This window comes from Bubalus bubalis, chromosome 20 (genome assembly GCF_019923935.1).
Source record: "Bubalus bubalis isolate 160015118507 breed Murrah chromosome 20, NDDB_SH_1, whole genome shotgun sequence".
NCBI classification, from domain to species: Eukaryota; Metazoa; Chordata; class Mammalia; order Artiodactyla; family Bovidae; genus Bubalus; species Bubalus bubalis.
In genome coordinates this window covers 3739514-3761411 of record NC_059176.1, presented here as the reverse complement: position 1 = coordinate 3761411, position 21898 = coordinate 3739514, and the positions used below count along the sequence as shown (strand labels likewise).

Below are 21898 nucleotides of genomic sequence, written 5' to 3'. Positions count from 1 at the left end.
CTATTGTCAGTTATACAATGAGGAGAGGGCAAGCACTGTTCAAACTACTCCTGATAAGTTTTCCTTAAAATTGTGGTTAAAGACACATACTATAAAATCCACATCCAAGCATACAGTTCTGTGGCATTAAGTCCACTCACACTGTTGTAAAAAGTCAGACCACTTCATGAATTTGTGTCACTCTTGTGCAAAACTGCACTCACCTTCTCTGTATCTTTCCAATTTTAGTATCTGTGTGACCTTTGTACAAAGAAATAGAGCACTCTAATTCTCAGTGCTTCTAGTGTTTTAAGTTAGAATGTACTAGATAAATGTTAGTTGTACTATTTTTTATTTCCCTATGCAATTATAACCAAGAAGAAAATTGTTAAGGTTTGAAGGTCATAAAACAATCACACTTTCCCCACTGATTTTTTTTTTCTACCACTTGTTCATTAAACAATTTCTATTGGGACAAAGTTCACATAACACAAAATTCACCACCTTAACCATTTTAAAGTGTACACGTCAGTGGTTTTTAGCATATTAGTGGTATCCTGCAAACCTCCCCCACCCACTGACTAAGGTGGTTCTGCATGTTTTTAACTTGGGCAGTCATTTCTAGAGTCCCACGCTACCTTGCAAATCAAGGACTGCCTTACTTCAAAATATTACCCTCTCACGGAGAAATCAACCCAGTCATTCTGGTAGCCTCAGCGCTGTGGACTCCTGATCCCCAGCTGGGAGTCCTGCCTGCACCACCACCCAGCCCTGTCATTTTCAGTGAGGTGTGCAATCTCTCCGAGACTTGGTTTCCTCAGCTATAAATTAGGGATAATCACGTGTTTGTTCACTCAGTAAATATTCAGAGTCCCAGCTGTGCGCTGAGCTTTGCTCCAGGAGCTGGAGGCACGAAGCCTTGGGCTTCCAGGGCACATGGTAGGGCTCCTACTCTGAGCAAGGTGCACCCAGGGGACACTTTCTGTCCGTCACCAAACTGACGAGAAGGCACTGCCCCCGGAAGAGAGTTGTTGGCATCTGCTCTAAAAAAAAAAAAAAAAAAAACTCCTTTATAATTAGGAAGAGATATAGAGCTACCTGTTTTGATTATCTTTATCACTAAGTAGTATAGATCAAGGTTTCCCCTATCAGCAGAGTTCCCTGGGTCAAATCCACTCTCTCTGCAGTCAGCCAGCTCTCCCTTCCCAGTACTGCTCCTGAGGGCACCCCATTACCCAGCAAGCTTTTTGTATATTTTGAATTATGTTAATGCCTCATCACCTGATGCACTGGGGTCTTGTTCTTCAAGAAGAAGAAACTGGTGAAAGCCAGGAGTCATAACATTTTATCATTGGAGTGTCTGCACCCTTAAACAAGTTATTTTAATTTAAACTCTATAAAAGAAAAACATATTTAAGTATAAAAGTATATTTTACTGGATACATAGCTTCTTTCAACCCTCATTTAACTCATTATCTATTTGCAGGGGTAGGAACACTAAAAAATAAAGAGCCTGCATTTCCCAGACTCTCTTGCAGCTAGGATTCCGTTGGACATAAGGTTTTACCAATTAAACATATCCATGCAAGCCTTGGGGGTAATCTTTCCAAGGAGATTAGGGCAGTGGGGGCCAAGCAGACTCTGGCAGACGTGTATGTTGGCAGTAGCTGGACCTAAGCCCCACTGCCTGGTCACCTGCTTCATGGTGTGGGTGATCAGACAGGAACAAGCTCTGACTTCTGGGTAACCGCTGTGGTGGTAGGGCCATAAAGCACAGGTCTGGATCGGCCCCTGATGTCTGTGCCTTTTTGTAAGCACTCGACTCCCTCTACAAAATCCCTCTCTACTTAAAATACCTGGAGTGGGTTGTTTCCTGGCCTGAACACTGAATGAGTCCACAATGGCTTTTAAGTGAAGCCTGGAGCCTTTGGTTTGGGGAAGATGCCAATCAAATGCCTCCCTATCTTCCATGCACAGTCCTCACCTGTGAGAGATTGTGTATAATTTCTTGGTTTCTTCCGTGTCAGAGCTGAAAGGCACTGCGTTAGCAGCTGATACACAGAATCCTAGGTGTTTATGATTTCGCCAGTGTCTTCACTTATCTGAGTTGAATGTAATTCAACAGTATTTTTAGGGACTTGCTGTTGTCCAGTCTTCCAAAAAGATTCAACTTCATTTTCTTAGAAACAGGAAGTCCTTTTGCCTTCACATTTCACTGCTTACTGCAGTATTTCATTCCCCGCCTGTGAGTTTACACCTCCTTGTCCGGTGACGTCACGCTTGGCCATGTGACTTGCTTTGACCAATGAAATATGAGAGGAAGTGACACGTGTCATTTCTGAGCAGAAACCTAAGAGCCAGCATGTGGTGGTTTCCATAGTTCATTCCTTCTGCCATAAAACAGGTACTCTGGCCTAACTGTTTGTGTTCCCTGCCCCAGGGGACATGCTGAAGCCCCAGCCCCCAAGCTGATGATATTTGGAGATGAGGCCTTTGGGAAGGAATTAGTTCATGGGAGTGAATTCCTCATGAATGAGATTAATGCCCTTATAAACAAACACACAAACACTAGAGTGAATTCCCTGGTGGTCTAGTGGTTAGGGCTCAGTGCTTTCACTGCTGTGGCCCGGGTTCCATCCCTGGTTGGGGAACTAAGACCCCACAAGCCATGTGGCCAAAAAAAAAGAAACACTATGAAGATGATTTCTCTCTTCGCTATGTAAGGACACAGCAAGAAGGTAGCCATCTGTAAACCAGGAAGACAGTCCTTGCCAGAACCCAAGCATGCTGCACCCCCAAACCCAGACTCCCAGCCTCCAGAACTGTGAAAAATAAACGTTTGTTGGTTAAGCCCCCAGTCAATGTATTCTGTTACAGCAGCCAGAACTGGCCACACCACAGACAGTGCTCCAGATAGACGCTGTTCCATCAGCCTGGATCTCAGATCACACGGTTACAGCCAACCCCCGGTGGACATGTATCTGGGGCAAGAAATGAGCCTTTACTGTTCTAGCCGCTGAAATTTGTGAGTCATCTGTCCCTGCAGTACAGCCCAGCCTCCTGTGATCGGAACGGTTTCCCATACTCTCCCTGGGCTTGTGTGTTGCAGTCTGCTCCACTGGGTTCTGTGACTATGGTGTGGAGATCATTTCAACAGCCTCCCCCTGGGCTCAATAAAAAACTAAAAATACAGCTACCATATGATCCAGCAATCCCACTCCTGGGCATGTATCTGGAGAAAACGATGCTTCAAAAGACACACACACCCCAGTGTTCTCTGCAGCGATATTTACAACAGCCCAGACATGGAACCAACCTAAATCCACGACAGAGAAACAGACAACGGAGCTGCGGCACACATAGCACGCGGGCATAAAAAAAAGAAAGGATGCCATTGGCAGCATGGGTGGACATAGAAATGATCATACGAAGTGAAGTAAGTCAGACAGAGAAAGACAAATATCATACGAGATCACTTATGGAAGGAATTTAAAAATTGGTAGGGGTTTCCCTGGCGGCTCAGTGGTAAAAAAATCTGCTTGTCAATGCAGGAGATACGGGTTCAATCCCTGATCCTGGAAGATCCTACATGCCTCGGAACAACCAGCCCACGTGCTGTAACTACTGAGCCTGTGCGCTAGAGCCCAGGAACCACACCGACTGAAGCACGAGCGTCCTAGGCCCGTGCTCCCCAAAAAGAGAAGCCGGCACAGCCAGAATCCTGGGCACGGGAACTAGAGAGGAGCCCCCGCTGGCCACGGCTAGAGAAAGCCTGTGCGCAGCAGTGAAATTCAAAAATAAGGAAATACAATTATTTTTAAAAATTGGTACAAATGAACTTATTTACAAGACACACAGACTCACAAGCATAGGAAACAAACTTACGGTGGTTACCAAAGTGGAAAGGAGTGGGGAGGGATAAATTAAGAGTTTGGGATTAACATTCACACACTGCTATATATAAAATAATCAAGGAACTACTTGTTAGTGGGCTCTACTCCAATACAAAATAAAAAGTTTAATTAAAAAATAAAGACTGACTGTGTAGCACAGGAAGCTCCACTCAATACTCTGTAATAACCTACATGGGAAAAAATCTGAATAAGAACAGATATAACTGATATAACAGATATAACTGTACACCTGAAACTAACACAAGACTGTAAATCTACGCCAATAAAAAATTAAAATAAAAAAAACCAAACCCCCCAAATTGCTACCTGGTCCTAATATTTATTGCTGACACAAACAGATAGAACAGAAAGAGGGTGTGGAGCAGGAGCTTGTGTCTGAGGAAGCGTGACTCACCTTCCAGGAAGGAAATCCCAGGAAACCGACAAGAGACCTAGCCTGGTGCCGGCATCCCTCAGCTCGGGGTCCAGTGAACTCTTCACGAGGGTCGGAAGGTGGGCTCGTGCCGCCCGCACCTGCAAAGTCTGCTGCAGGCGTCAGGGGCCCCAAAGACGAAGCTCCCTCTGCAGGCCCCACTTAGTGACAAGACTGCATCCGTGTCAGTATCCAAGTGAACCACCTGCTGCAACACAAAGATGCTGAAAGCAGCATGCTGCGATGGCGCTCCTAAGGGAGCTGCCGAAAGTTCACGTCTTTGTGCCACAGAGAGCTTCCCAGGTGACTCCGCGGTAAAGAATCCGCCTGCGATACAGGAGATGGGGGTTCAATCCCTGGGTCAGGAAGATCCCCCGGAGAAGGAAATGGCTACCCACTCCAGTATTTTTGCCTGGAGAAGCCCAGGGACAGAGGAACATGGTGGGCTACAGTCCATGGGGTTGCAAAGAGTCTGACACAACTGAGCAAGCAGACAGGCAGGCCTGTGATGTATCAGACACAGAGGTCTTCGGCTCATTCTGCTTTGCAGAGGACACGGTGACAGACTTGCAGTGGGGTGATCTATCCCATGGCCACCGGAAGTCTCAGACAGCTTCATTTTCTGCAGATGCATGCCTAGCTTCCTTCCACCCCACAGTCTCGAAGCTTCCACGATGCAGGATTCAGTGTTCTGGTCCGATGAAGAAGGTGTCTCTGGAATAGAGGTGCACTCGTTTTCCTAGGGCTGCTGTGGTAAGTCACCACACACTGGCTGGTTACAAGAGAAATGTGCCCTCACCCGGTTCTGAAGTCTAGACATCCAAAATCCAGGTGAGGGCAGGTTGGTTCCCTCTGGAGACTCAGGAGCATCTGCTCCAGACCCCTCCTGGCTCCTGGTGGTGGCAGCAACCCTTGGCTTATGGACACATTGTTCCAGTCTCTGCCTCCATGGTCACATGGCATTCATCCTGTGTGTGTCTGTGTGTCTGGGTCCAAATTTCCCTCTTTTCATAAGGACACCAGGCACTGGATTTAGGGCCCTGGCTAATCCAGAATGACCTCATCTCAACTTGATCACATCTGCAAAGACCCTATATCCAAATATGGACACATGAGGTTCCAGGGGTCAGGAAGTCAACATATCTTTTGGGGGGACATAGTTCAGCCCACAAGTGGCCTCTCAAATCCCCAGACAGCCCACCAAGTGACTATTGATAAAGATACATCAAGAAATTTATATTTGTGTTGCCCCTTCCCTAAGTCTTGAGGAAATGAAGGAATGCATTGTGGGGGACTTCCTGGCAGTCCAGTGGCTAAGACTCCACACTTCCGATGCGGGGGGCCCAGGTTTGAGCCCTGGTCAGGGAAGTAGATCCCACATGCTGCAACTAAGACCCAGCGCAGCCAAATAAATGAAAAAAAAATTTTTTTAAGAATGCATCATGGGTACCATTTCAACCATGGATGGAGCTAAGCTCCAAAGACCTGGAATGACGTAGAGTGAAGATCACAGTGTGTGTGTGACAGGAGGGGTGCTTAGCGCGTGTCTGTAGCATCATGGAAATGTCATGACCAATTCTTTACAAATCGGCTGCGAAGTATCTGCAGGTAATGAGAGCTTACAGTGAACGGTGTGGGATTCGTGGTCTCCGAAGAAGATTTAGCTTCGGGACCAGGGACCAGGGACCAGGCTTGATCACTCAGGAGCTTTTGTGGTGCAAAGTTTTATTAAAGTGAAAAAGAGACAAAGCTTCTGACACAGACGTCAGAAGCGGGCGGAGAGTGCTCCCCCTTGCTAATTTTAGCAAGCTCTCTTCTGTCTGTTAGAGAGCTATTAATCAGATAAGAGAGACTCCTCAAGGCTGAAGGAGTTTCACCAGGCGCCTCTCCAAAAAATGCATTTTTGAGGGGATGGCACGAGGTGTGCCATCCCCCAGCCATAAAACAATCGATATGAATACTGGTGTGTTGAGCTATTGTTAGCCCAAGGTTTGAGAAAAGAAAAAGCTAGTCCTAGGTGGAACCATTTTGAAGAAAGGCAAACTCCAAAGCAAATACACAGTTTCATTAACATAGCTTAAGAAAAATATTTCCATTAGAAGAAGACATTTGGTTAGCTCAAGGTTCGAGAAAAGTTCAGGTGGAACCAGGTGTCGTCATAGCAACACAGAATTTTAAGAGACCCTGGCACCCTGTTTTCCTCTGTTTGGAGACCCCTGGCCTTCCTGCCTGTTATGCTCTCAGTAATAGCTGCTGAGTCATACTTTTTAAAAATCTTGTTTTTTTAGAATCACCTTGTAATTCACCAGGAAGGAACAGAAGTACTCTATTTCCTCAGGCCTCGAAGACTCCCTCCTCACTCATGGTGAGCAAAATGCAGTTCCAGGCGCTGGCCTGCCCCGCGTTTCAGCGTTAACCAGAGCAAGCCCTGCACTGCCTGGAATCACATTCTAGCTGGGGGCGCGGACCCTGAGCAAGAATCGCAAGGATATCTCATACAGAGAAACATGCTCCAGAGGAAAATGGAGCAATTAATAAAGGGGCGAGCAGTGGGGGTGTTATTTTGAAGGCTCCTCTAAAGGGTCCAACTTTAGTGGAGGTCTGGTGAAGAGAAGGAGTGAGCCCTTTAGGATCCTGGAGGAATATTTTTTTATTTTTTAAAAAAGTTTAATTGAAATATAGTTGATTTACACTGCTGTTAGTTTCAGGTATACAGCAAAGTGATTCAGTTATAAGGGCATCAAGCCAGTCAACCCTACAGGAAATCAATCCCAAATATCCATTGGAAGGGCTGATGCTGAAGTTGAAGCTCCAATACTTTGGCCACCTGATGTGAAGAACTGACTCACTGGAAAAAAACCCTGATGCTATTAAAGATTGAAGGCAGGAGGAGAAGGGGACGACAGAGGATGAGATGGTTGGATGGCATCCCCAACTCGATGGACATGAGTTTGAACAAGCTCCAGGAGACGGTGATGGACAGGGAAGCTTGGCGCGCTGCGGTCCACAGGGTCACAAAGAGTCAGACATGGCTGAGGGACTGAACTGAACCGAACTGAAAGGATGGAAAAGACCTGATGCTGATCCAGAGAAAGACGAGAGAACATGCTGACATCAGACAAAATACATTTCAGAGCAAATCATTCCACTAGGAATAGGAGAGGCATTACATAGTGTTCAAGGAATCAATTCATGAAAAGGTCACAACCATGAGAAATGTTTATGTGTCTAATAGAGCTGCAACCCACAGGAATCAAAACCAGATTGAGCCGTGTGGAGAGACAATCACACGGTTATACGCTGGAAGTTCAATACAGCTCTCAATAGAACGAGCAGCACAGATACAAAGTCTTAACACTTCAGCCAAGCTGGCTGGATAGGCATTTTCTGGAACACTCCATGTGACAACAGAGGGTGTGACTCCTAAGCCGGGGGGAGTCACTGTGCACAGATGTGCTGAGCGTCACAGTACATCCCAAGGTTGGGGGTCATCCGTGCACACAGGGCTCGGGGGTATTGGCAGCACACACAAGACCCGCTGTGTCCACAGCGCCCAAGGGTCAAGAAAGAGGAGGACCCAGAAGGGGTCAGTGGATTTGCCCACATGCAGGCCACCTGGTGACCTTCATCACGGCACTTGCCAGGGAGTGGGGTGGGGAGCTGGCTGAGAGGCAGCCCCCAGCTACACTCTGTTGAAAAGCATGAGCCATGCTGGCAGGAGGCGTGGCAGGGGTTTCTCTTCTTTCTTTCCAAAGAAAGGGTGCGTTGGAGAAGGCTGGACACGGTTGAGAAGAGTCCAGGAGGGAGAGAGGGAATGTTTGAGAGGGCGGGGAGAATTTCAGAGGCATGTCCATGAGAAGGGGTGGGCTCCAGTGCCCCCAGGGAGCGGTGGCCTTGGCTGGGAACACAGACGTTCTCAGGCAAGAGAAGGGGCTGGGTCCCTCCAGAGAGGAGCGGCCAGGGCGGCAGGAGGCGTCTCAGAGGGCCTGGGGCTCAGCAGAGAGACTGAATTGCCTGCTTTAGAGGCAAATTTCCCCAACTTTACCAATGGGCGGTGGGATGCAGGCGGGACCACAGGCGGGCATTCCCCCCTGGTCAGTGCCGTTGCTCGCTTGGTGGTCCGGGTGACCTTGGGAAGGTGAGCCTGGAGGCATTCCCGGGATGGACCCGGCCAGCAGGCAGGGAGGAGGTCTGGGGCGGGAGACGGCTCCGGAGTGCGGGTCCTCCGCGTCACCGCTAAAGGGCGCCACGACACCGCCCTGCTCCTTCGAGGCGCTCCCCCTGGGCGCCCCAACCTCACCAGGAGCCCGGGGAGCTTCCAGCCTCGCCCCGAGGCTCGCTAGATAGACAGGGCACCGAGACAGAAAAGGGGGTGGAGGCTGGGACAAGCGTCATCAGAGAGAGACCTGCAGCCCGGAGGAGCGATCTGTGGGTGGAGTCCCGCGGCGGTGCCGGGATGCCGCCGCCTGATCTCATGCAGCTGGGGAGTTTCCACACCTAACGTGCGCCCTGTGGACCGGCCGCCGCTGCCACCCGGCCCCGTTCCCCGGGCGTGAGGCCTTCTTTTCACAGCCATCAATCAACCACACGCCCATGTGGGCCCAGGCCCTGCTGGTACTGGGAACGGGCCGTGAAATGAATGAATGAATGAATGTGCGAGCCCAGTGTGGAATTTCCCCGGGGGAGAGGGGGCCCCCAGGCGCAGAGCCTGAAAGTGCTGGGCCAGCCGGGCTTGGGCTGAGAGCTCAGTGTGGTCCAGGGTCGGGAGAAGGAGGGGAAAGGAGAGTGGGGCTGAGAGCAGGTCCCCAACTTAGATCTGAGGAGCCATCCCGTGCAGTCCAAGAAGGCGGGGAATGGACATGCCAATGGTTCATCACCAATTTCAGATAAAATACAAGTGGCCCAGCGGCCACTCCTATCGCCCATCATCTTAGAAAGGATTCTCTCGCCAGCACCCACTGCCCACTGCCAACAGAAAGCAGATTCTACTATGGACAGGAGAAAGCAGAGATGGCAGACCAAGTGGCCAGGGGAGAAGGGTAGAGGCCACTTCTGGATGGACGGCGCACCTCCACGGAGAGTCAGCTTCCCAGGAAGCCCTGCCCTAGGAGGCCAAGGCAGCATCTCACAAAAATATCCCCTCCCCTGTCAGTCTGGGGCAGTCTAGCCAGCCCTCAGAACAAGAAATTTACAGTGCCTGGCACTCAATCCACACTGACAATTCTTCTTACTATGTATTTATTAAACAGCAAAAAAAGTGGAAGTCGCATCTGACTCTTTGCGACCCCATGGACTATACAGTCAGTCCATGGAATTCTCCAGGCCAGTACACTGGAGTGGGTAGCGGTTTCCTTCTCCAGGAGATCTTCCCAACCCGGATTGAACCCAGGTCTCCCGCATTGCAGGCGGATTCTTTACCAACTGAACTATCAGGGAAATATCCTTGGAAAACAGAAATGCAAGCACATTTGATCAATGTATGGATCCTGATTACTCAGGTTCCTCTGATTTTCATCTTTTTAGAAGTAACACTTAATTTTGAAGCCATCAGACATATAGGGCTGCACATGTGGAGCCTGCTACTGTTGCCCTGGCTGGGAGCCAGGCTGCAGACGTTTGAGTCCCACGGACGCCCAAGTGGCTGCGTCTCCTGGGTGGTGCTGACTCACCCTGCAGGCTGCAAGCAGCCTCTCTCCATCTGCCAGGTCACTGCTGGGTTTCTGGGGCTCGAATGGAGTGTAGTCAATTCAGGGTTCACTAACCTGCACCTAACAGATCCTCTTCCATCCCAGTTCCTACCCCAAAGGACACGAGGCAGGGAGCAACCCTCGGCAGAGTGCCTGCTAATGACCACTGTCGTTGTCCGTGGCATTACTGTCTTTCGTTACCAGTATGATCATGGCACAAACTCACTATAGGTGCTTTATCTTTTCCCAGGAACATTAGTTAGGTCTGTTCAGGCATATGATACAAGAGTGGACTGGTGTGAAATAAGACAGACAGAGGACCAATATTATGTGATAGTACTTCTGTGGAATCTAAAAAAAATTATACAAATGAACTTATTTACAAAGCAGAAACAGACTCACAGACATAGAAAACAAATTTATGGTTACCAAAGGGAATAGCGGGGGCGGTGGGGTGAAAGTGTTAGTCGTTCAGTTGTGTCTGACTTTTTGCGACCCCCATGGACTGTAGCCCACCAGGCACCTCTGTCCATGGAATTTTCCAGGCAAGAATACTGGAGTGGGTAGCCATTCCCTTCTCCAGAGCATCTTCCAATTCCGGGATTGAACCCGGGTCTCCTACCTTTACCATCTGAGCCACCAGGGAAGCCCTAGTGGGGTGGGGTAGGGGAGACAAATTAGGAGTTTAGAACTGACATATATACATTACTATATATAAATCAGGCAAACAAGGATCTACTGTATAGCACAGGGAACTACACTCAATATCTTATAAAAACCTATAATGGAAAAGAATCGGAAACAAAAAATATATATGTATACATATATATATACACACACACACATACATATGTGTGTATATATACCTTGCTATACACTTGAAGCTATTAATAACCCAACATTGTAAATCAACTATACTTCAATTAAAAAAATTCCACACACAAAAAATAATGGACTGATGGTGGTCAGGAGGAGAATGGGCTATTAATCTAGCCCCTCTTCCATGAGCTGCTTAAAGAATCATCTGATAGTCTTCATGTTCCAGCAGCTCCTGGGACTTGGCACCTGGTAATTGAGCAAGAATAGGCATACTGTATGTTTCTCAGTTTTCCAAAGATGATTTGGGGAAATCGAATCAGCCGATCATCATTCCACCAATCAGGACTTAGCTCTCTGACTGTGCATTTTGATACAAAAATAGGGCTTTTGACTTCCCTTCCTCCACCCAACTTAAAAAGTGAGTTATGAGTTTGAACTTTCAAAAGCCAATTAACACTCCTTATAACAACTGTCACTTCTAAAACAAGAACTGAGCAGCATGGATTCTGGCCCTTAAGTCATCTCGGTGTACCAGAGGAGATCCAGGTAGATGGGAGCCGGGGGCAGATGTACTGAGCAGGCTCTGCAGCCCCTATCCTACCTTGTATGGCTCCGGAGGCTAAGACCCTCGGAAGGACAGTACCAGCTTGGGATGCTAGGGGAGCATCACCGTTCTACGCGGATGCTCTCATGTAGGTCTCTCTCTTGGTCCTCAGGGCTTCCTAAGGGTAATCATTTTGCCATTAGCAACCAGGACACACAACAGCTTGGCTTCACCCCACCGTTCAGATCTTTCCTGTAGATCTCTCCTGCAGTCAGGCCTCTGTCTTTGCAGAAGCTGGTACCTGCTCTGGGAATGTCCCCTCCCAACCTCCCTCCTTTCGGCCTAGCAATGTGACACTCCCCTCTTCTCCTCCCCCTCTGAAAAAGATCCCCACTCTCCCTATGTGTGTTCTAAAACACAGAAACCTATGTTTTAGCTCGACACATCGTAGTCATTCATTCGTTCAAAGAAAGAGCACAGGTTAAGGGCTTAGAACAACATCAAGCAAGAGATAAGTGCTCTAAATGCGTTAACTGGTTAACACCATTCATTTATGCACTCATTCATTCATTCATCCATTCAACATTGTTGTAGGGTCTCAGGCTCTGTGCTGCTCGCTGAGCCCGCAGCAGTGAACGGGACGGAACGGAGTCCCTGACCACCCCGCCTCGCGCCCCACCAAGTTCCCACCTTCAGGCCTTGAGGTGAGGGGACGCCGGGGGCTCCGCCCAGCGCTGGAACTACGAGTCCCAGAAGGCCGCGCAGTGGCGCCGCCGGGGTCGCCTGCGCGCGTGCGCGACGCCATGACGTAGGTGCCGCGCGAGGCGCCAGTGGCCGCGGCGGGCGGGCGCGCGACGTCGTGACGTAGGCGGCGCGCGAGGCGTGGCCGCGGCGGGCGGGGCGGGGACGGCGGGCGGTGGCCTTTAGGGCGGAGCCGGCTCCCGCTCTCTCTCAGTCGGCCGCGGGTAGCGGACGATCGGCCCGCGTCGCCCGTTTCTCTCGCGCGCCGGCTCGCTAGCTCGCTCTCTCGCCGAGTCGCGGCCGCCTCCTCAGCCCTGCGCGCGGGTCCCGAGCGCGGCGCCATGTCGGAGCCCGGGGGCGGCGGCGAGGACGGCTCGGCCGGCCTGGAGGTGTCGGCGGTGCAGAACGTGGCCGACGTGTCGGTGCTGCAGAAGCACCTGCGCAAGCTGGTGCCGCTGCTGCTGGAGGACGGCGGCGAGGCCCCGGCAGCGCTCGAGGCGGCGCTGGAGGAGAAGAGCGCCCTGGAGCAGATGCGCAAGTTCCTCTCGGACCCGCAGGTGCACACGGTCCTGGTGGAGCGCTCCACGCTCAAAGGTGCGGGGCTCGGAGCGGCGGAGGGGGTGCCCCGCCACGTCCGCAGCCGCCGGGGACGCCCCCCCGGGGACGGAGACCCGCGGGGACAATGGGCTCGCTTTGTCTGCTCGGCCTCTCAAGATGGCCGAGTTGGGTGGAGACGGCGTCTCCCGGGCTGAGCGCGGGCGGAGGCCGCATCCCGGCCTCCGCTGTCACATGAGCTCTTCGGTTTCGGTTTGTGTCCAGGCCGGGCCGGCCTCGGGAGGGATCCCTGCCGGCCGGCCTGGATTGTGGCCCCTTCGGTCGCCAGGATGTAGGGGGAGGGCCCGGCGGACCCCCGCTCCACGTCCGGAGGCCCGGGCAGGGACCGTGGCAGCTCCGCCTGCCCCGCGGGGCTTCCCCTGTGCTGGGTTGGACAGCGCACGCAGCTCGGTCTCTTGGGCCTCAAGCTGTCCCCTGCCGAGGCGAGGTGCCTCTCCCCCCACTTCATACTCGAGAAAACTTGAAGCCCCGCTGCAACGACTGGTCCAAGGTCACACCAGCGAATCCTCCCGAGACTGGACCCAGCATCTCAGTTTCCAGTCCTCTTGTTTTCATTCAGACATACCTTGTATTTGTGGAATGCTCCCTGGTGGCTCAGACAGCGTATTCCTGCAATGCGGGAGACCCGCGTTCGATCCCTGGGTGGGGACGATCCTCTGGAGAAGGGAATGGCAACCTACTCCAGTATTCTTGCCTGGGAAAACCCATGGACAGAGGAGTTCTGACAGGTTACAGTCCATAGGGTCTCAAAGAGTCGGATACGACTGAGTGACTTCACTTTCTTTTAAGATGATCCTAAACGATGACCCAGCGGTCTTTGAATCTATTGGGTTGGTCAGACACTTCCTTCGGGTTTTTCCCTAACATCTTATGGATGTTGGGCACGTTTTACCATCTTCAAAGGAGAGGATTCGGGTTAGGCACCGTGCTTGCTTTGGCAGCGGGTATACTGAAACAGGTTAGGCACGCAGTGGAGGGACAGGGCGAAAGGTTTGCATATTCCAGCGGTCTCCTCCAGTAGTGACCTTCCTAAGGCAGGGCTGGACTCCTCTTGTGAGGGAAGCTAGCCTTCCACGAGGATTTCCCCTGGATGCTTTGAGACCTTTTGTAGCCAGTGGCCCGCGGGTCTTGACAGTTCAGTATGGGTGTGGCCGGGTGCATGCAGGGACCAAGAGGATGAGGACCAGGTAGATTCTAGCTTAGTACCGAGGATGGGGCATTGTCTGGAAGTGTTGGGGGACAAGCTTCTTGTAATCTCAAAAAGCTGTGCTGTCTGCTTCATGGTCCTGTTCCCTGCCCCCTCCCCCCAGACTTAGATTTGTTTCAGATAATTTGTTTCTTTCAAAGACTTTTCTTACTCAGGAGATGCTTCATTGTAGCATTGGTCTCTGCAGGAGGGTCAGCTAGGGGGAAAGAGAATTTTTCTTAGATCCACAGAGAATGTTCAAAGCCAATAAACCATCCAGACATATTTTATGTTATATGAATATTAATGTTGTTTAGGGTTTTCTTTTATGTGTGGGATTGTTTTCCCACATGGAAACCAACAGTGTTTGAAAAACTGTTTTTGAACTCATTTCCTTTTTTTTTTTTCTTTTGAAGTATATGATCTCAATAGAAAATTAAAGTAAATAGATAATTAAAATCACCTGGAATCCTTCGACCTAGGTATGACCACAGTCAGCCTTTTGGTGTCTGTCTTTGTGGTGGTTTTTCAATGAACATACATTGTTTTATTAAAATACATTTTAATCTGTGTTGTTACTGTATCTTGAGTGGCTTGACCTTGGCTAATTCTTGATCATATTTTCACTGCACTGTTTGTGTTTTGAAATCAGTGATTTCTACGTTAGGTCTTAGTTTCTTTTTACGAAAAATAAACTCTAAGTTTTGTTCTTTGCTTCTAGGGTTCTCTTTAGTGGTTCACTTTACTCAACATCTTAGGATTGAACTTTGCTAAAATTATTGGAGAATAACCCTGTTTCTGTCGAACGCTTTCTGGTGCAAATCACCTCTGTTTTCTTGATGGTACATTTTCTCCTTCAGGATCCAGGCATCCGAATCTTGGCTCCATAATGACTTGCACTTTTGAACATTGACTAAGGAATGAGACTGTCTAAAATGGAAATCCTACCTCATTCATGTATTTATAAAAGCCCCATAAGTATTTCTAGTAATTCAGTCAGTCTGTAACTTATTTTTAACTTACAGAAATCTGAGGGAAAATTACGTGGTCCCGTAAGTCTAATCAGCATCCTGGCTGCACTAGCGTAATTTAGACGCAAGCGCAGGCCCGGGTCACTCAGTGGGAAGACTGTCTTCCAGGTGGTTTTTGAGTTAGTGTTGCCATTTGCTCCTTTAAGCAAATATGAACATCCAGTAGTTATTTACAGTGGAAAGTAGGCTTCCAGTATAATATTGAGAACAGATCTGAGTGGTTTAAACTGAATAAAGACCACCACCTACATTGAAGTCATATCATTTATTCAATGAATTTATTTATCTTCCCCTCACATGCCCCATTTTTATGGAAAGAATTTTCTAAACACATAATTGAATATAGAAGCATTTTTTTATACTGAAGATCGGTCTGTTTCTTTCTTTTTTTTTTTTTTTTTGGCTGCTGCCTTTAGCTTTAAACTTTGTTGGTGAAGTACAGCACTCCTTGCAGTGTAGAATACAGGTTGTGAATTTAGCAGTCTATTTCAGGGGCTGCCCCGTGCAGTTTGCAGCGTCTTAGTTCCCCAATCAGGATTGAGCCCATGCCCCCTGCAGTTGGGGCGCTGAGTCCTAACCACTGCACCACCAGGCAAGTTCCTATCAATTTTATTTTGATAGCGGAGAGTTGGTAGGAAAGGGAAGGTTAACTTATGGCTCCTCGATGTAAAAAGAGAGGTCTCCCTCCTATAATTCCTGGCCTGTGGAAAAGTGTTTTCTTCATAGCATACTTTTGAAAGTATGACCAGGTAGGTGATCATTACACGACGGCAGTGACATTTCTGTAGTGTTTTTTACCTGATGTGCGTTTTTGTTTGAATTCCATCTCCGGGAGAGGTTGGATGGTGCAGGCAGGGAAGGTGAGGATGCTCTGGGGTGCAGCTGCTGGAGCTGGTGATTCCAGGGCTTGTCTGTGGCCAGGCTGGGAGCAGGTGCTTGGGGCTCTGGTTTTGCTGTGTTCCACTCAGGTGTCTTAGCCTTGGATGGGACTGAAAATGGTGGCTGCCTTTAGTCCATACTCAGCCTAAACTTGGAATTTTAGTTTTTCCTGGCAGATGTAGTTGAGGCAGTTTTACTTCCGCTTCGTTAGCGCAAAGCTGGCTAGCAACCGGAGTACGAAAGAAAGCTCGTGGTTTTTACAGGACTCGCCCTCCTAGAGGTGTAGTGGTGTAGAAAGATTTATGGGGAATATTTTTGTGGAGTTTTAAACATTATTTTTCCGAAGACTCAGTTTCCCTAAGAGATGAAGAAATAGATTGATGATTATAAAAAGTATTCCTTTCTGGCCTTTGCTTAGACCCCAGAATGGTTAATAAGATGATTAAGAAATGAACAGGAGGCGTTTCCTGTGACACCAACCTGTCTTGGAGCACTGGGCAGGAGTCCCTCAGCCTGGGGCATCACTGTCCTGTGTGGGCCCTCGGGAGGTCACAGTGGTCTGCCGCGGGGTGAGTTTGGATGGGCAGTGCTTCATAGCGAGTGGAATTCGTGTACAGGAGAGGAAAAACAGTCACTTCTTTTTGAAAAGCTAAAAACAAATGGAAATTTCTGCAGAGTATCCGGCTGGAAGCAGCAGGAGAGAGGTAGCCCAGCTCACTCACTCGTCCTGAGTGAGGAAACCGAAACCGCAGGCTTTTAAGACCCAGTTAGGAGCAGGATGCTTTGAGGAGGATTCTGAAACCTAAAAACGAATTTCTCTGTTCAGTCCCTTGGTATCCATTAAAAAGGGGTGTTCGTCTTTATTTCCCTCATGGAGGTTCTTTTCACTTAGTATGAGCCTTAAAAAGCATTCAGTCTCTTAGGCATGACTGACTTATTCGTTTTTCTGGAAGTGTCAAAATGAGCCCCAGACTTCCCTAAGGTACAGGGGGAACGTGGGGTTTAACCCTCCTTTCATATTCCCAATGGTGGTGAGGGAAGAGGCTCAGGGCTCTCCCTGAGAGAGTCACAACCTCTGCAGGAGGACACAGTGTAGATCTGGGGATGACTGTAGAAGGTACCAGGGACGTGAAAGGGGAACAGCCGGAGTGGCCACGGGAGAAAAAGCGGGGAGGATATGTGTGGTCGCGATTGGCCAAAATCCTGTGTGATTAGCAACATGCTGGGGTTTTAAAAGGAAAAGAAGATGAAACGTAAAGAGAACCTGGAGCGCGCAGCAAGTACTCTGGCTGAAGAAGCTGAGCGGCCTGGTTTGCTTGGCTGTGAGGAGGCTTGCTCCGCAGCTGGACAAAGTTGGGAGGGGACGGCGAGCACGGGAGTGACCACGGGCAGGCCAGCCTGGCCCGGCCTGTCCACCAGACTGCGCACACGCACCCCCTCCACCTGGGAGAGGCGGCGTGAGCCCTAGAGTAGGTGAACGTGGATCTACTCGTATTTCATTCAGCGAGGCGTATTGCTCACCTAAGTCACGGTGTAATGATAAATCATTTGTGGTTTGAAAAACAGTCATCTTTCAAAAGAAGTATACACAGCGTAGTACTTAAAGACATTTTGAACATCTCGAGAAGTTTTGATAGACTCTCTGAAGTTAACCAGAGAGATGACCACAGGCCACAGTAATGTGTATCAGGGTGGCTGGCAGCAAAGGAATTCTAGAGACGGGCACAACGCTGTGGGCTGGTATTTCGGTTCCATGCGTATATTAACAGACAGCACAGTATCAGTCTGTTGTGTATTCACCGGTAACTGTAGCATCATTAGGAAACTGGCTTAGACTTCACGGAAAGAAGTATATTGCCTGGAAAAACATGCAGACTGTGTTTGTCTATGTCTCTAATACTGCAGGATGGATAGTCTCTGTGAGGAGTCAACTAGTAAGTCTCTTTCTCTCCTCCAAACAATTTTTTTTAAATGTTTCTGCAGAAGTATAACTACTGTTCTTTGGAATACGTAATAATTTATGAAGAGGCAGGAAAGTTTAAATTGTTTGGCCGCTTACAAAACAAGGTCCTGAGTTCCCCATAATGGGACTCAGACCCACTCAGGCTTCATGTGGTCCTTGTGTTTATGGGGAACAGGGTTAAAAAGCCTAATTCAAAATGTAGTCTTCAGCTGATTACTGACGACTTCCAGCAGTTACTGTCATCAGAGGCAGTTGTACGGAGCCGTGGAGGACAGCTTGCACAGCCTTGTCTGAGGGTGATGTCATGGGGCGTGTCTCCTGCTGCAGTGCAGTGTGAGCCCAGGGTGGGCTGGGCGGGCCCCGCACAGCGTCCTGAGCCGGACACAGAGACCCAGCCGGCAGTGACTCATCGCCTGGCCGCCTGCCCGCCTCCTTTAAGCCCGTTCGCAACGTGTGGGCAACGTGGTTAGATGCCGAGTCCAGCTGGCATGCTTGATTTCATTTATATAGAGGATGATGCTTTGTCCGGGAGGAAGAAATTATTCAAACTTATTACTGTATTTTTTAATTATGTCAGTAATTTCCTTTGGTAATTATTTTCTGTTTATTGTTGGAGTGTTATTTTAAGGCCATGTATTTTATGTAACTCATAGAAGAACATTACTGAAAGTTCCAAAAATTGAGGGAAAAAATACTTCATAATCCCACCACCCTGACAGCTGCTTTAGTTGGGGAGTATTTCCTTATATTCTTTGTGCTCGCGTTTTACAGACTGCAGTTACGTATTTGGTTGGTTTCAGGCAGTATGATTTATCTTGGTGTGTCCACATTTTAGTAGTTAGAAAACTTGATTGGTTTAGGGTTTTTTTTTTTAGGTAGTTGGTTGGTAATGTTTCAGAAACAGCTAGGAAGTCCCTGGCACACTAGAATGTTCTGCTGCTCACTTCTCTTCTCCTTCCTGAAGATATACCAAAAACAACATTTTGGAAGAGTTATTGTCTTCTTGATTAACATACCAGTATTTTCTGTGCTTTTAGTGTGATTTTTGTATTTGTCTCATCTTAAAGCCAGAGAAGCAAACAGCTTTTGCTAATAGTTGTCAGCATTTGTAGAAACCTTGCGACCGCCTGGTTCAGCGCCAGCCCCTTCTGGTGCTGCTTTCACACTTGACACATCTGAAGCTGAGGGGGGAAAAGTGACTTTCCCAAGATCAGTCAGTCAAGTCTGCTGCCTTTGCTGTCACACCATGACTTAGAAGTAAAGGCAAATCACATGTACCCAGTTAGATTAATCCTTCCGTATTTATTCTTCCTAATGTAGTTATCCCGCGTAGTATGTCGTTGCAGAGACGATTTAACGAGCGGGTGTCTGCATTTAGTCAGTTAGTGCTGGGTCTAGAGGTTTGGATTACTTCCCCTTTTTATAATTTTTTATATGTTTTTCAATTTTGACTTTTAACTCTCTAGAAATTTTATTCACATTCATCTTGAGTTATCGTAGTTTTACATTCCAGTAAGCTTTTTAAAATCCCTGCTGCATTCATAGGTTGACCGCAGAGCAGGCTCTGAAAGTGCTGTACGGGCAGAGGGGAAGGCCAGGCGAATGCCCCCTTGTGACCCTGGGGGCGTTTCTTGGCAGCAGTTTTCTTGATGGAGGGAGGAGGGCAAGCTGTCGACCTGTGAGGACCCCGGGTTTGGAATCACTTCTGCATCGTCCCTTGTTCCTTTCTAGTCACGTGTCTGAAGGCAGTTTACTTACGTACTTTGCTTGGAACATACGGATAACAGTCGTCATGCCACCCCCGCAGGGTTGTCGTGAGGGTTAAGTGTGTGATACACGACGTAATGCCTGTCACATAGAGGGTGCCGAGTAGACAGCCTAGCAGAATACCCTGGGGTGGGGAGGTGGGGGGTGGCCTGCGTGTCAGGAGCTCCCGGGATGGGGTGGGGGGAACCTGGCCTTGGCGGACACCGCCGGCACTGCCTGCGGCCAGGCCCACTCCGGGCATCGGCGCAGTCAGCCCTTCAACTGCCCGGGCATGCCGGCGCACCCCGGTGTACAGACAAGGAGGCAGAGAGGCCAGGAAGTTAAGCACCTTGCCCGGGCTCACACTGCAAATAAGCGCCTGGACCCGTCGGCACTCAGGAAAAACGGTGGAAGGGAAAATCAGGTCGAGCCACGTCACACGGGGTGTAAGTGCCAGGTTGGGGATGGGGTGAGGCTCATCAGGCTCTGAGCAGTTGATAAATCCAATTAAAAATTGAAATATTGACTTGAATTTAATAGAATGTCCATTATGATTTGCAGAGGATGTCGGTGATGAAGGAGAAGAAGAAAAAGAATTTATTTCCTATAACATCAACATAGACATTCACTACGGAGTTAAGTCCAATAGGTGAGTAGTATGAATATACCATTATCTTGGACTATAAAACTTGTGAGAATTAAATGTAAATCCTAATCAAGTCAGAGTTACCAAGAAAACACTCGAAAGATTTCTGCTCTTTAATTCAGTTTCTTGTCTTCGATTTTATCTACTCAAATTAAGAGGATTTCCAAGTCAGTATTAAATTAAAGTATTTTAATTGCCATGTGAGGGCATTAGCCCTTGAGCCACAGTGTGTTAATACTTAACATGTCTAATAATGCTCTGAGATTATATCTGAGTTTTCACTAATATAAATAAGTAGTGCACATTCATAGGTACAGGTCTGAGTCTTGTTAGGATAAATCCCTAAAGGTAGCACTTCTAGTTCAGATACAGCATTAGCGTCTTTAACACACGTTACCAGATTTCCCACCTTTTAAAAAGATTGTGCCAATTTTTATATTAGTAGACTTATTGAAATTCAAATATGTAAATGTTTATTTTGCATTGGCTTTTTAAAACTTTTTAGTTTGAATAATTTCAAGCTTACCAGAGTTCCCTGGACAGCATACAGCACCTCCCGGATATCAGTTAGCCTTTCCCACGTCTGCATTGTCATTTTTCTCCAGAGCCATCTGAGAGTGAGTTATCAACAGGCCGCCCCTTTGTCCCTAAACATTCTGCAGCCATTTCCTAAGAACAGCCACATCGTTGCTCACAGCCTCAGTATAATTTTCAAATTGCTGAAGTTTTAGAACAATTGACTCTAGGTACAGGGCATACTCGTATTTCCTCAGTACTGCCCCTTGTAGAATTTCTCCCACAGCCCAGAACCCAGCTCCGTGTCTTGGATGACACTGGTGTCTTTGCTGAGCACAGACCAGTAGCTTGATGGGGCACCCTCGCCCCGGACCTGTCTGTTGCTTCTCCATGGTTACGTTCCAGTTGTACGTTTTTGGCAGAAATACTGTTGTGACTGTTCCTTCTCAGCGTGTCACAGCAGGAGCTTCATTGACTTTTTAGAATAATAGGAAGTATGTGTCCATAGGCCATATACATAATATGAGAACTGGAAAAATCAGATATTGCTTCCCTTGAAGCTGTTGGTTCAGCCACCTTTGGTGCTCACACCTGGGCTAACACCTGTAGCACAAGATAACAGCGGTGGGTGAGCAAAGGAATAAAGCATACCTCCTGTTCCCAAGAGGCTCACGGTCCTTGGGGAGGAAGAGGGGCAGATACACAACTGGCTGTATCACTTGGCAGAGTCTTAGAGGCGCAGATACCGTGAGCCTGGGAGACGGCCTCCGCTTAGGGAAGGTCCCATAGAAGAAGTGATGCTGGAGTTGGGTTTTGAAGGTTAACCTGGAACTTCAGCAGTTCAATAGATTTCTTAAGCGACTACAGAAAAACACATGGTGTTAGAGAATGGGTCATGTGGTTCACAGGGTGTCTCAAGTCGGGTATGGGGTGCATGGCAGGAGATGAGACCAGAAGACTTGGTGTAGGCCGGGTGTAAGGGCCTGGAGTGTTCCCTCATCACTTTAACCTGCAGGTGACTTTTGTTGTGGTCAAGCTGACATGTGATTCAATATCATAAATGAATGGGACGGATTATAATGAGATCACATTTAAGTTCTTCACGGCTTGTAGCTTGCAGTTGCTAGGGAGGTTAGTTTTCGTGAGGACAAGATTATGAACTCAACCTCCATATGAGACAAATTAACTTGGCCTGGTTTCATGGTCACGTGTTATAACCT

At 48.4% G+C, this 21898-nt stretch overlaps 2 protein-coding genes across 2 annotated transcripts in view; one reads left to right on the top strand and one right to left on the bottom strand.

The window, feature by feature from the left end:
• Nucleotides 1-10829: 10829 nt before the first annotated feature.
• On the bottom strand, nt 10830-12439 carry LOC102411274 (nucleolar MIF4G domain-containing protein 1-like). Its single transcript, XM_044933421.2, has 3 exons — nt 12046-12439; nt 11413-11533; nt 10830-11057 (listed from the first exon to the last, which is right to left on the bottom strand). Exons 1-2 carry the CDS (start codon nt 12437-12439, stop codon nt 11478-11480), a joined length of 450 nt encoding a protein of 149 aa, XP_044789356.2. The 3' UTR covers nt 10830-11057; nt 11413-11477.
• Nucleotides 12291-21898, top strand: part of DYNC1H1 (dynein cytoplasmic 1 heavy chain 1) — a 61457-nt gene continuing 51849 nt past the window's right edge. Inside the window, exons 1-2 of the mRNA XM_025270957.3 lie at nt 12291-12690; nt 20078-20165. Coding sequence (XP_025126742.3) covers nt 12438-12690; nt 20078-20165 — 341 coding nt within the window. The 5' untranslated portion in view covers nt 12291-12437. The remainder of the gene's footprint in view (nt 12691-20077; nt 20166-21898) is intronic.

Excerpts from the sequence above, each read along its gene's own strand:
- LOC102411274 (XM_044933421.2), bottom strand. The coding sequence starts at position 12,439 with ATGGCGCCGCGCTCGGGACCCGCGCGCAGGGCTGAGGAGGCGGCCGCG. Across the intron at positions 11,534-12,045 it reads CCTCACCTCAAGGCCTGAAG|GAAGCCCTGAGGACCAAGAG; the intron begins GTGGGAACTTGG and ends GATTACCCTTAG.